At 42.6% G+C, this 14,548-nt stretch overlaps 1 protein-coding gene across 1 annotated transcript in view; it reads left to right on the top strand.

Moving 5' to 3' along the window:
* nrxn1b (neurexin 1b) overlaps positions 1–14,548 on the top strand; it is a 582,675-nt gene that overhangs the window by 281,651 nt on the left and 286,476 nt on the right. Inside the window, exons 15-16 of the mRNA XM_051650892.1 lie at positions 1,808–1,822; positions 6,946–6,966. Of these exons, the coding sequence (XP_051506852.1) occupies positions 1,808–1,822; positions 6,946–6,966 (36 nt within the window). The remainder of the gene's footprint in view (positions 1–1,807; positions 1,823–6,945; positions 6,967–14,548) is intronic.

Raw genomic sequence — 14,548 nt, 5'->3', positions numbered from 1 at the left:
CCATTCCCCAGCACGCTCGTCTGCCCCAATCGGGCTTCTGGATGAGTTTGCCGGTTCGCCTCACGGCGAGTCTGGCTTCTTGTTCGGAACCCGCGAAGATGATGAGCTCTCGAGCGCAGCATCTGAGAGCGGGCTTGTCCAGTCGGACACAGAAGCCTCAGCTGGGCTTCCCCCTTCGGGGACAATTGCCCAGTCACAGGCTGATGCCGAAATGATGGACATGCTTTCCCGGGCGGCTGCGAGCGTCGGATTGGAGTGGAACCCTCCGCTCTCCCCTGAACCCTCACGGCTTGATGATTGGTTTCTGGGCTCGCGGCACCACTCAAAGCACCCACGCCCTGCTCCAGTGCCATTCTTCCCAGAAGTGCATGAGGAGCTGACGAAGTTGTGGGAGGCACCTTTTACTGCCCGGCCCCGATTCTGCAGTTCCCCCGCTCTCACTACCCTCGATGGCAGGGCGGCCAGGGGCTATATGGCAATTCCCCCGGTGGATAAGGCGCTCAAGGTGCAACTATGCCCGCAGAGCGCCGCCACCTGGCGCGGACGCCCTAAGCTCCCGTCCAAGCTCTGTAGGCTCACGTCGTCCCTGACGGCTAAAGCCTACAGCGCTGCTGGATAAGCCGCCTCTGCCCTGCACGACATGGCTCTCCTGCAGGTCCACAAAGCAAAGGCACTGAAAGAACTGCACGAGGGTAGTTCCACCCCAGATTTGATGCAGGAACTGTGCTCGGCGACCAACCTCGCTCTCCAAGCGACGAAGGTCACGGCGTGGTCTCTCGGACGGACGATGGCCACACTAGTGGTACAGGAGTGCCACCTTTGGCTCAACCTGGTCGGGATGGGCAAGGCCGACAAGACACGGTTCCTTGCTGCCCCCATTTCCCAGGCAGGCCTATTCAGCAACACCGTCGAGGACTTTGCCCAGCAGTTCTCAGCGGTGAAGCAGCAGATGGAGGCAATCCAGCACATCCTGCCCCGGCGCGGCTCAAGATCCTGCACCCCGTCTGCTCGTCACCAAGGGCGTCCCCCTGCACTGTCAAGGACCCCTCTGTCAATCTCCTGAAGTTTACAGACGACACTACTGTCATCTGCCTCATCCAAGATGAGTCTGTATACAGAAGCGAGGTTGAACGGCTGGCTCACTGGTGCAGTCAAAACAACCTGGAGCTGAACACGCTCAAAACAGTAGAGATGATTATGGACTTTAGCAGGAACATCCCAACATTGACCCCGCTCACCATTCTAAACAGCACTGTGGCAGCAGTGGAGTCATTGAGGATCTTGAGCACTACCATCTCACAGGACCTGAAGTGGGAGACCCACATTGGCTCCATTGTGAAAAAGGCCCAGCAGAGGTTGTACTTCCTTTGCCAGCTGAGGAAGTTCAACCTGCCACAGGCGCTGCTGATGCAGTTCTATTCAGCAGTCTGTCCTCTGCACTTCAATAACTGTCTGGACATCAGAAGACTACAAAGGAGAGTTCGGACTGCTGAGAAGATTATTGTTTAACCCCTGCCCTCCTTTCAAGATCTGTACACTTCCAGAGTGAGGAAAAAGGCTGTAAAATCACTCTGGACCCCACTCACCCAACTCATTACCTTTTTGAACAGTTGCCCTCTGGGCAGGCACAGGAACAGTTTTTTTTCCCTCAGGCTATCCATCTCATGAACAGTTAAAACTGCCCCATTGAGCAATAATTATGTGCAATACACAGCTTAGTCTATTTATATTTATCCAACATACCCTACCTCTTCTGCCATACATTCCCTTGCATCTGTATATAACAGATTTGTATTTGTACATATAGTATGTGTGTGTGTGTGTGTGTGTGTATATATATATATATAGTCTTATTGTGTATTTCTATATATACTTATATTTTCTATTCACTTTTTATTTTTATTATCTCTGTCTTGTTGTTGTATTGTTTGTGCACTGGAAGCTTCTGTCACCAAGACAAATTCCTTGTATGTGTAAACATACTTGGCAATAAAGCTCATTCTGGTTCTGATTCTGAAGTCTGTTTACAATGGAAGCACTACGTTTTTTGTCCAGATTTGGGCTCAAAAATGCAGCCCATCTTCACATAACACCTACAATACAAATGGGGTCCTTATATAGTAACATCTCACTTATGCTTGGAAATTGTCATTGATTGATGTAGATATACAATGAATAACAAAATGAATAAGGTACTATACAATTGGTGCATACACTGTTATGGATGGGGTCTATGGGAATCTAAATTAAGGTGGTATTGATGAAGTTACTCCGTGATATTGTATGACAGTAGTTTTATTATGTAACATTTTCCTAATTTAAAGTCCATATGAAATCAAAATTTTATTTTTAGAGTAACTTTTATCCCACGTCTCAGATATACTGACATACAGAAAGACAGGCAGACAGACAGACAGACAGAATGGCCTTTTTTCCGCTGCAATTTCTCAAGCAAATATGCATTTGCAGCTCTAAACCACTAATGGTGATATCACCATATAATTTCAATAAGCGGGAGCTGAATGCCTCAGAGCTCATTCTCAGGAGTAACAGTTTGAGTAAAAGAAGCTGTCGTACGTAAACAATGCCACATTGGCCCTGTCATTAAATGGCACCCTGATCCTTTACAGTCTTCTGTAGCTTTGAGGCCATCTTTATAACAGTGTACTGCAAAATGTTGACAATTTTATCAGATAGACACATTTAAAATTTACAGTATATGTCTTCTGGGAAAGCAGACCAAAATTATGGATTATGTGCTATATTGAAAACAGCACTCCTGCTTGATACAGCGAGCAATTTAAATACAGCACAGAGAAACATAAGATATGAGCATGTACTGTATAATACAGTCGGAGCAGAGGGTCAGCCGACTAATGCATCCATCTTACCACAGAGAGAGATATTGTTTTGTTTTTGGGACTGATTAGAGCAAAAGGATGTTTACTTTTACTCTCAGACAGACAGACAGACAGACAGACAGAAAGACGGTGAGAGGTGGTCTCTATAAGTGACTGGGGTGGCTTGATTGGTGGCTTTTAAGTTTAACTCTGGCCCGAGCTCCTCCCTCTCCAGAACCACTGTCGCCAAAGACACGGGGACCACCTCTTTCTGCAGTTTTAGGAGATTGAGGTGGTAAATTTGACGTGTTCCACCTCTATCCGTTCGTTTAACCTCATAATCGATCTCCCCGACTTGCCGTGTGACCTCAAAGGGCCCTTGCCACTTCGCAAGTAATTTAGAGCTTGATGTGGGTAGTAATACTTTATCTCCCTGTGTAAATTCCCGTAGTCGTGCTCCCCTGTTATACAGCCGGGACTGACATTCTTGAACCTGTAGCAAATTCTCCTGTGATAGCTGCCCCAATGTGTAGAGTTTTGCTCTCAGGTCAAGAACGCATTGAATTTCATTTTTACTGTTTGAAGGTTCCTCCTCCCAGTTTTCCCTCATGATGTATAAGATGCAACGAGGCTTACGACTGTTCAGTAATTCGATTGGGGAAAATCTCGTGGAGGCTTGCAGGACCTCTCGCACTGCGAATAACAGGAGTTCAAGCCACTTATCCCAATTTCGAGTATCTTCGTGCACGAATTTACAAATCATGTTTTTCAGGGTCTGATTAAACCAGTCGACCAAGCCATCTGTTTGTGTGTGGTACACGCTTGTCTGAATTGATTTAATCCCCAATAATTCGTACAGCTCGCATAGTGTACGTGACATGAAAGTCGTGCCTTGATCAGTGAGGATTTCTTTTGGAATCCCCACTCGGGAGATGATTCTGAAGAGTGCCTCCGCAACATTACGTGCTGAAATTTTGCGTAGAGGCACTGCTTCCGGATATCGTGTTGCGTAGTCCACCAGAACCAACACAAAGCGATGCCCACATGCCGTCTGCTCTAATGGCCTGACGAGGTCTATGCCAGTTCTTTTGAAGGGGACCTCGGTCAAAGGAAGCGGGTGGAAAGGTGCTCTTGGGGTGGCCGGTGGATTCACCAGCTGACATTCACGGCATGCTGCACACTTGCGAACATCCCCATGAATGCCCGGCCAATAGAAATGGGCCATTAGACAGTTTAGTGTTTTTTCTTGCCCTAAGTGACCCGCCATCAGATTATGATGAGCCGTCTGAAATAACATTTCCCAATGGCTCTTCGGTACTAACAATTGGGTTATTTCGTCCTTTGTCTAAGCGTCCTGTGTCACTGTATACAACTGATCCTTAATAATTTAAAAATACGGATATGTGAGCACAATGTCTGGCTGGAGGTGTTGACCATCAATCACTTTCACTTGATCAAAGGCGTGCCTAAGGGTCTCGTCTCCCATCTGCTCCAGAGGAAAATCCCCTGCAGGGAATCCTCTCAGGGCTGGGGAAGCCGAGACTTCCCCCTTAAACATTCTGGTTAAACAATCCACATAAGTTTTTATTTCACACACTAATGGCTTTTCAGCACAGGTGCACACACACAGACAGACACACACACACACACACACACACACACACACACACACACACACAGCCAACTTCGTGTGTTGTTGTGTCTCTCACCTCTCGGTCTGGACTCCCACTTTTTATCCCTCTCCACTCTCACTGCAAAACACAAACAACTGTTAGAGATAACACACACAGGTGAGACTCCTTACCACTCTCATCTCCCGATCTCGCTCTCCATTCACAAATCGGCACTCAACAACGCACCAACCTCCTCAATTACATTGCAAATCAATGAAAATAATCATTATTAATGTCATATACTTGTACATAAAAAATAATATTAATAATTAAATGGAATTCGCACACCAAACCAATTTAGATAAAAAAGGGAGGATTGAAGTCCAATTTCTAGTGTATTCACCCATTGTTTGTGATCAGTGCTGCTTTTGAACATGCTTTTATATTAGTACATTGTCTTGATTACAAACATGTTAAGCAATGAAGATAGTCCATGTGGAAAGAAACATTTACTTATTTTATTTTCCTTTTTGTGCACTTTCACTTTTTTGATGTGCACTTTTGTACACTTTTTTTTTTTTTTTTTTGGTCACCATTAATGTTTATTCCCTCTTCCCCTCATTCTGTTTTAATCTAAATTGGTTTGGTATGCAGATTAATTTTTTTTTCATCTAAATATAAATTATTTGACACACCTGATTACTATCTGTGATATACATACTGGCACAGGACTTCCTTGTGTTTTTTGTTTGTTATTTACTTGTACATACATAACATTTACTTTTACTTAATATATGGCAGTATTAATGTGGGAAGGAAAATTAAATACTTTGCTGAAATGTATCTTTTTACCTATAGAGTTTTGAGTGTTTTTAACTCATTTTTTAAAATATTTTTTTGTCAATAATTTTTCCTAGTATCCCTTCAGTCCCACCCTGACTCCCTGTTGAAGAGCTGGTCCCTTATGGTGCATGAGTTAAAAAAGCATGTATTTGGGATGACTTCAGAACTTAAAGAAACTGACATATTTTTACACTTTTTTTTTGTATTAATTTTTTTGCAAAATGCTAATTTAAATATTACTTAAGTAAATTTCCTGAAAGGTATTATATCTTTTACTGAAGTATGAATGCTTTTGTTTGTCTTTAGCCCTAACTGATGCTTTCAGAAAAAATAAAAAAAATAAATAATAACCAGCAAATTAATCCCCCACGAGGCAGCCTCATCCATTGGCAAAAAAATAAAATAAAAAAAATAAATAAAAAGTAAGCAATGTCACCGCTCTTTTTCTGGTGATTTACAATCTGGCCCCTGCAGTGTTGTAGCGGTGCAGGGGAAAGCACATTCTAATCCGCAATAATAGGATTGTGTGGGATTCACCCCCCCAGTCTCCTCAACTCATGTCTGAAAGCTTCACGACTGCTGGAAAACACTGATAAAATACACATGCCTGCCAAAAACACCCATATCTGACTAATATTAGCTCACGTATTACTTTTGTAGCATAAATGTCAACTACATATTTCCAAAATCTCTATATTTCCTCTGATTTCACGTGTATTTATTTTAAGGTATCTGAGATTATTTAAAAGGGTCATTTTGTAAAATCTTTGCAATTTAATATATATATATATATATATATATATATATATATATCAAGGTTTCATGCAGCCATATTTTTTGTTTCCTCTCTCTGACCCTTATAATTAATGGAATGGTTCATCCAAAAATGAAAACTCTATCACCATTTACTCACCCATGTTTTAACAAACTTTTTTAACTTACTTTCTTCTGCGGAACAAAAAGGAGATAAAAAGGAGATATTTTAGAGGATGTCCCCATTCGCTGATTTCAATATTCCTTTAAACAGGCTACTTTTGTGATTGTAAGACTTTTTTATGTAAAGTAGGCCTACCTCTTTTATGAATTTGGAAAACTGGTATTGGAAAACGGTAAGTCAAGTCAAGTCATTTTTATGTGTATAGCGCTTTTCACAACACACATCGTTTCAAAGGAGCTTTACAGATAATCAGGCATTAACAGAAAATGAAACTGTAATAGCTATACATTTGTAGAGTCATCATTGTGTAGTTTGATTAAATAAATTATTAAATAATAATTGTATTTAGAACCCCTGTGAGCAAGCTGAATGCAACTATGGCAAGAAACACAAAACTCCATAAGATGTTGGTTAATGGAAAACAAAATAACCTTGGGAGAAACCAGGCTCACTGTGGGGGCCAGTTCCCCTCTGGGTAAATAACATGAATATAATGGCAATATTAGTTATTTGTGTGCAGTGCAAGTCATGGTTTAAAATTTGTAAATTAAGTGTTAAGGTCAGTGTTTAAAAAAAAAAGTTTTTGTATGAACTGTAAGAGTAATAACTAATGTCTTTGAAGTGCATCTTGGATTAACTGCAGAAGTTCACATAGATGCATTGTCCTTTGTTAGTTGTCTGATGAAGGCTTTTGTTGGCAATTAAATGATAGTCTATGTATTCCATTTCAGGAGTGTAGTCCATCAGTAGACAAAGGTGATGCAGGCAGAGATCAATGAGGTGCATTGCAGTTCAACTGGCAGGTCATTTAGTTGAGGTTCGGTGGGGTCCATCCTAAGTCCATGGTTCAGGCAGTGGCATATGAAGTATCCAATGTCTTACAGTTGGAGCTGGCAATCAGTTCATCCTCTGAAGTCCATAGTAAAAGACTGAAGTGATGTCTTGCTAGTACCGGCTGTAGTTTGTCATCATCTCTCAGTGGCACATAGCCGTGGAGTCTGACACCAAGCAGGTAGCAGAATATGAATCCCGAGGTTGAGACATGGAAACAAATAGAATAATATTAGCGTAGATGCCATTACATTTTATGCAGAGTTATAGATCATGATAGATGTTTCTGGTTCGGGCAGACCTAACTAAAGCAGCCTAATTGTGATTTGATGGATAAATTAGGGGTATGTCTGGCTAAATAGATGAGTCTTTAGTCTAGACTTAAACTGAGTGAGTGTGTCTGCATCCCGAACAGTGTTAGGGAGACTATTCCATAGTTTAGGAGCCAAATAGGAAAAGGATCTACCTCCTTTTGTGGATATTGATATTCTAGGAACTATTAACAAGCCAGAATTTTGAACGTGATGGAATATAGCATGTCAGAAGTTCACTTAAGTACTGTGGAACTAGACCATTCAAAGCTTTGTATGTAGTTAACGGAATTTTAAAATTAATATGAATTTTAACAGGTAGCCAATGTAACGACGATAAAATGGGTGTACCATGGTTCCCTGTAAAATGTAACCATGGTTCCCTGAGAGGTGGGGAATGAAATGCTGTGTCACTTTAGCTGACGCTAGGGGTTATCTCTGCAGGTGTAGCCAATCTCTTTAAAATCTCGCCATCTCATCTTTCAGGTCGATTGACACAAACCAGTCCAAAGGGCGAACATTAGACATAATTTTTTTTTAAATATTTGACTGAAGGGTACAAAGCGATATGCAGCTCTTGTTGTGAAGATTCAGTAGCATGGCCAGCTTACGCATTATTTCATTCCCTCCTTTCAGGGAACCATGGTTACAGTAGTAAACTTATTGTTCCATTTCAAGTTGGTCATTTCAACGCTGTGTCACTTTAATTGATGCTAGGGGAATATATCTGTCTGCGTTACTGATTCGCATGTGCAAACGATGCATACTAGCCAATAGGGTAGTCAAAAACACCAACAGAGTCTTCTCTTCAGATCATATTTAATAAGAAGGGAGGAGCAAATTATGAATGGATGGATATTCATGGCGATGACGCTAACCGGTTCGGGTAGCACAGCATCGCAGGATGCTTTAAATCACTGACATGTGTGAATATGTATATAAGGCACTAGACAAATGGGTAGTGGAAATTGATATAAAGTGACCACTGACTGCAGCTAATGGGATGAACGTGTATAAATAAGCTGGTAGTAAGCAGCGGAATACACAGTTTAGCTCTCCTTCACAGTAAGCACCTGGAAAGAGAGATAGAGGTGACATTCAAGTTGTAAAACCTAGTGAAAGTGCTAGGAAAAGCCCAACCAGATGTCTTCAAGGGAAACACCATAAGACCATGCTCATGAAAAGGTCATGCCTCTAGTGGAGCTTTAACTCCTATTGGGCACTGTAAGCCTTGCAAGTCGTATGCGAGCACAATGACATTCACAGACCAAAGTGAAAGCCTTTGTTTGAAGATGGCCAAACCTTTAAAGTGACCCGTGACACAGACAAAGAGCTGATCCTACAGTCTCATTTGCCTCGTACAATCAACATATGCATGCAGTGCCCTTACGGGACACAGTTTATTGTGTAGTTCGTCCGAAGCAAACGGAGGAGGGGAGAAAGCCTGAAGGGAAATCACTTGTGCCCTGAAGGGAGTGGTCAAAACTTTCTGCACGTGGCTTTTCTAGGGTTTGAGAATGGCTTTTGACAAGCCCGGACCAGACTCTAATCAGGAGTCATTGACCGACAGTGCTTGAAGGTCCCAGACACGTTTCACTGAAGCCAAAGCGAGAAAAAGCACAGTCTTTAATGAGAGTACGTGTAAACTCACTGTATCCAATGGCTTGAATGGCAGGCCTGTGAGTGCTTTTAACACAAGCGCTAAGTCCCAAACTGGCACAGTAATGGGGCGAGACAGTCTCAACCTTCTCACGCCATGCAAGAATTTCACAATCACAAGATGTATGCCTACTGACAGACCGCCCAATGGGATGTGTCCGGTTGCTATGGCAGCGACATATACTTTGAGCGTAGACGGGATGTCTTCATTCTCCCAAACGTTCATTCAGAAAGTGAATTATAGGCTGTAAGTTGCATTGTACAGGCTCCTCGCCTCGAGAGGAACACAGATCAGCGAGCACTCACCACTTCAAGGTGTATAAACATCTCGTTGAGAGGCCTCTGGCCTGTAATATGGTGTTGAGCATTGGTTGCGAGAGCCCATCTGCTTCAGTCGGGCACTATTCAGTGGCCATATGTGAAGTTTCCACAATGTGGACAGGAGGAAATGCATACTTGCGTCCCGCTTGTCATTTGTGGACTAGAGCATTCAGATCCAGCGGAGCACGAGTCAGGGAGTACCATAGACAACAATGTGTTGTCTCTGGGGATGTAAATAGAACTATTTAGGCTTCCCCGAACAGATCCCATGTCATCCGAACTGTCTCAGGACGAAGTCTTCATTCTCCTTGTATAACACCGTCACAAGAGCAAATCTATGCCGTGGTTTAGGTTACCCAGAACGTGCATCGCATGTATAAATAGGCTATGTTTCTCACACCAGAGGACAGGCTGTGGAGGCCATGAAGCCCCAGGGACCATTGAAAAAGCATTTTTCCCAGCTTCTGTCATGTGCACCAGCATAGAGACCGTGTCGAGATTCACTCACAGGAATGAGATCTGGTGACTGGGTGTCAACACACTCTTCGACCAGTTGACTTTGAGTCCCAAATGCTCCAAATGTTCAAGCAACAGGTCTCTGTATTGACTGTGTTAAAAGCAGCCAGTCATCAAGGTAATTCACAATGTGAACACCACTAAGCCTCAACAGAGCAAGCACTGCATCAACACATTTCATGAATGTGCAAGGAGCCAGGGAAATGCCAGTGGGCAAGACTTTGGTCTGAGAAGCAGTCCCCTTGAAGGCAAATCTCAAGAATGGCCTGTGATGAGGGGCTATGTGCACATGAAAGAAAGCGTCTTTCTGGTCGATTGTCACAAATCAGTCCATAGGGCTGATGAGACCAAATTTGCTTCTGAGTAATCATTTTGAATGCAAACTTCACAAGTGTCCAGTTCAAGCGCCTCAAATCCAAAATGGGACATAATCCGCCATCCTTTTTGGCGACTGTAAATTAGTGGCTGTAAAATCCACTGTGAGCATTGCCCATCAATATCATTTCTATCACATCTTTCCTAAGGAGATTTAATATATCTGAACAGAGAACTGGCACATCCCACACCATCACGGTGGAGGAAATAACAATGCTGAAATGAGGCAGCCGCCTTGCGAACTGTAGCATTTAGTCATGCTTGAGCATGTAGCAGAACCTCATTTCTGACTCGCGACAGCGAGGAATGTGAGAGGGCAATTAGGCATCTCTGCGTTGTGCATAACCGTCTTCTAGCATGGCATCAACAACAGTAAAAACAGGCGTTGAAGTGACACAGGCCTGTGTCAACATACCTGTGTCAAGAGTGGGTGAACTGGAAAGGGATTTATGTGTTGCGGACATTGGAGTATAGTTCATAAAACTATTTGATTTAAGGGTTCAGCTGAGTATTTGTTTGGTTGATATAGTCAAAAATGGAAAAAATGCTATATAAAATATTATTTTGTAATAATAGCCTATGGTAACTATATGCTCTTAAAAAATATGATGCACTAACAGTTTCTGCTTATCCATCTCACTGTATTAGATTCCTCTGAGTGGTGCGGTAAGAAATGTCGCTCATAGTGTGTCCCTCTGGATACTGATCCCAATCCCACTTGCTTTTTATTTCCTGAAGCTATGCAGCTAAATATATAAGATCACACCATTTAGCATGGTCTTGTTTACAAAGTGGACTGACACAGAGGGAGGAGGAAGATATTTAATACAGCAATTAAGACCAATGCGTGATGTAAATCTCCTGTGGGTAGATTAAAGAGGGCAAGAGTCTAAAAGAGAGCCTGCTGATCCATTCTATACTTGACATTGAACGCTCACACTAATTATGAACACTGCCATAAAGGTGATGCAGCAGAGATGAATGAGAATATGCACGTGTCTCAGCACATGTTCTATGGGCCACCACTGTGATCATGAAAACCAATATGAGAGGTGAAATGATGCTGCAAATGTGATCCACAATGCTTTCAATTCAGCTCTCTTACAAAGCTTGTTTCTCTTAATTTTCCCATTAAATCCCAAAATTTCACAATAAAGCAATGCTGATATACTCAGTCCTTCAAACCCTGTTGTTGGGCACTTCGTTCAGGAGTGGGTTTGGTTATTAGCAATAATGAATAATTATCAAAGATAATTATTAAAATCAATAGAACATTTATTAGAATCAACATTAGCTTTTTAATCCTTTAAATCAACAATCATCAAAGACAACTATCAATTATCAAATTCAATAAAATATTAATTATTATCAAAGACATTGATTAGAATTAACATTAGCTTATCACTCCTTCAAATCAACAATCATCAAAGATAACTATCAATTATCAAAATCAATAGAATATTAATATGGATTAATATTGCCAGGGCACCACCTGGGAATCAGGGACTAATAACCAGACAGCATAGCTGTCTCAATATAGGATTGTTCTCTTAGGAAAGTTGACGTCTGGAGAACATCGACATTCAATAGGAAAACAAAGAAGGCTTGAATCCGAGCACTGACATCCCTTGCCATCCCTTGACACAGTTGCATGCAGAACAATACCAAAACACTTCTCTTTAAAGTATAACAAAGTTTATTGATGCAGTAATTACAATTTATAATCAATACACTGCAGTCGATAAACTTTTGACTTCCAACTACAAACTAAACAGTAACATGATTAGATATGGTAACAAATAAGCCTATAATACATGAGAGGAAGGTATGTGTGTGTGTGTGTGTGTGTGTGTGTGTGTGTGTGTGTGTGTAAGCAGAGAAGGAGGGCACAAAATGGCGGACATGGCTCTCGTGGAGAATACGCCATGTGAGGTTTCCAGCCAGAGAATGTGGCCACAAATGTGGGCGGAGAGATTGGTTAATGGCGTCTGCCCATTTAACGCATGTCTCCGCTGGTACAATAACTTAGGGACAAAGCTGAGCTCTATCGCTAAGTTATCTGCTCACCAAATGTGTGTGCGGGTATGTTTGTAAGGGGTCGTGTGTGTGTGTGTGTGTGCGGTTAATATGAGAGAGAGAGAAAAGAGTGATGGCACCGAAGCCGGTTTTAGCAATCGTGGGAGAGAAGGCGACCGTTATTTTATCACTCAGAGATGCGGTGAATGGCTCGTAATCCGTCCGCTGCGGTCGTTGGTTCTTTAATGGATAAACTCAGTATGCCGGTCTCACCCGCAATGGCAGAAATGTACAAACAGTCCAACATGGTTGGACGACAACACAGCAAATCTAATTTGTGGTAACAGTAAGTTACAATAATACCTTGAGTATTATTAGCAGCAATGAGCAGACTTGGCGGTCCGTAAACTGTACAAGCAATAACCTTGATACACAAGAATAACACACTATAATAATCTATCTCTGCCCAGACATAAACCTCTTACTTGAGTCATGTGAGGACCCAGGTAGAATGTGTGTTCGTCTGCCGTTTGACTCCGACTCGGTTCCTCGAGGCTCGGGTGATGACGGGAGGAAGTTTCCTCTCTCTGTCGGCGAGCGGTATGGTAGCTGATTATCGGCGGACTGGCGGAGTAATTAGCTAAGTCGACTCAGTTGAAGAGGGAAGAGAAAACTTCTTTCTTCACTTCTGCAGGCAAATGGGTGAGACACGGATTGCTCAGCGGTCTCCTTCGGATCTGTTAGCGTGCTCGGGGGAACACTGAGAAATCTCAGCTCATCCAGCGATATTGAGATTGTATGGCCAATGTTCAGGTATGTACGTTACTTCCTTGGGCAACGAGGCTACACCTGGGAGCAGCAGGGCTGCAACTAGACGAGGCACATACAGTGTATCCGGAAAGTATTCACAGCACTTCACTTTTTCCACATTTTGTTATGTTACAGCCTTATTCCAAAATGCATTAAATTCATTATTTTCCTCAAAATTCTACAAACAATGCCCCATAATGACATCATGAAAGAAGTTTGTTTGAAATCTTTGCAAATTATTAAAAATAAAAAATGAAAAAAATCACATGTACATACGTATTCACAGCCTTTGCCATGACACTCAAAATTGAGCTCAGGTGCATCCTGTTTCCACTGATCATCCTTGAGATGTTTCTACAACTTCATTGGAGTCCACCTGTGGTAAATTCAGTTGATTGGACATGATTTGGAAAGGCACACACCTGTCTATATAAGGTCTCACAGTTAACAGTGCATGTCAGAGCACAAACCAAGCCATAAAGTCCAAAGAATTGTCTGTAGACCTCTGAGACAGGATTGTATCAAGGCACAGATCTGGGGAAGGGTACAGAAAAATTTCTGCAGCATTGAAGGTCCAAATGAGCACAGTGGCCTCCATCATCCGTAAATGGAAGATGTTTGGAACCACCAGGACTCTTCCTAAAGCTGGCCACACGGCCAAACTGCACGATTCGGGGAGTCAATCAGGCCTGTATGGTAGAGTGGCCAGACGGAAGCCACACCTCAGTAAAAGGCACTTGATAGCCCGCCTGGAGTTTGCCAAAAGGCACCTGAAGGACTCTCAGACCATGAGAAACAAAGATTGAACTCTTTGGCCTGAATGGCAAGCGTCATGTCTGGAGGAAACCAGGCACTGCTCATCACCTGGACAATACCATCCCTACAGTGAAGCATGGTGGTGGCAGCATCATGCTGTGGGGATGTTTTTCAGTGGCAGGAACTGGGAGACTAGTCAGGATCGAGGGAAAGATGAATGCAGCAATGTAAAGAGACATCCTTGATGAAAACCTGCTCCAGAGCGCTCTGGACCTCAGACTGGGGTGAAGGTTCATCTTCCAACAGGACAACGACCCTAAGCACACAGCCAAGATAACAAAGGAGTGGCTCCGAGACAACTCTGTGAATGTCCTTGAGTGGCCCAGCCAGAGCCCAGACTTGAACCCGATTGAACATCTCTGGAGAGATCTGAAAATGGCTGTGCACCGACACTCCCCATCCAACCTGATGGAGCTTGAGAGGTCCTGCAAAGAAGAATGGGAGAAACTGCCCAGAAATAGGTGTGCCAAGCTTGTAGCATCATACTCAAAAAGACTTGAGGCTGTAATTGGTGCCAAAGGTGCTTCAACAAAGTACTGAGCAAAGGCTGTGAATACTTATGTACATGTGATTTTGTATCGTTTTTATTATTTTTAATAAATTTGCAAAGATTTCAAACAAACTTCTTTCACATTGTCATTATGGGGTATTGTTTGTAGA

The sequence above is a fragment of the Myxocyprinus asiaticus genome, chromosome 23, assembly GCF_019703515.2.
Source record: "Myxocyprinus asiaticus isolate MX2 ecotype Aquarium Trade chromosome 23, UBuf_Myxa_2, whole genome shotgun sequence".
Taxonomy (NCBI): Eukaryota; Metazoa; Chordata; class Actinopteri; order Cypriniformes; family Catostomidae; genus Myxocyprinus; species Myxocyprinus asiaticus.
The sequence above is the reverse complement of the archived record's forward strand: the minus strand, read 5'-3'. Positions and strand labels throughout refer to the sequence as shown.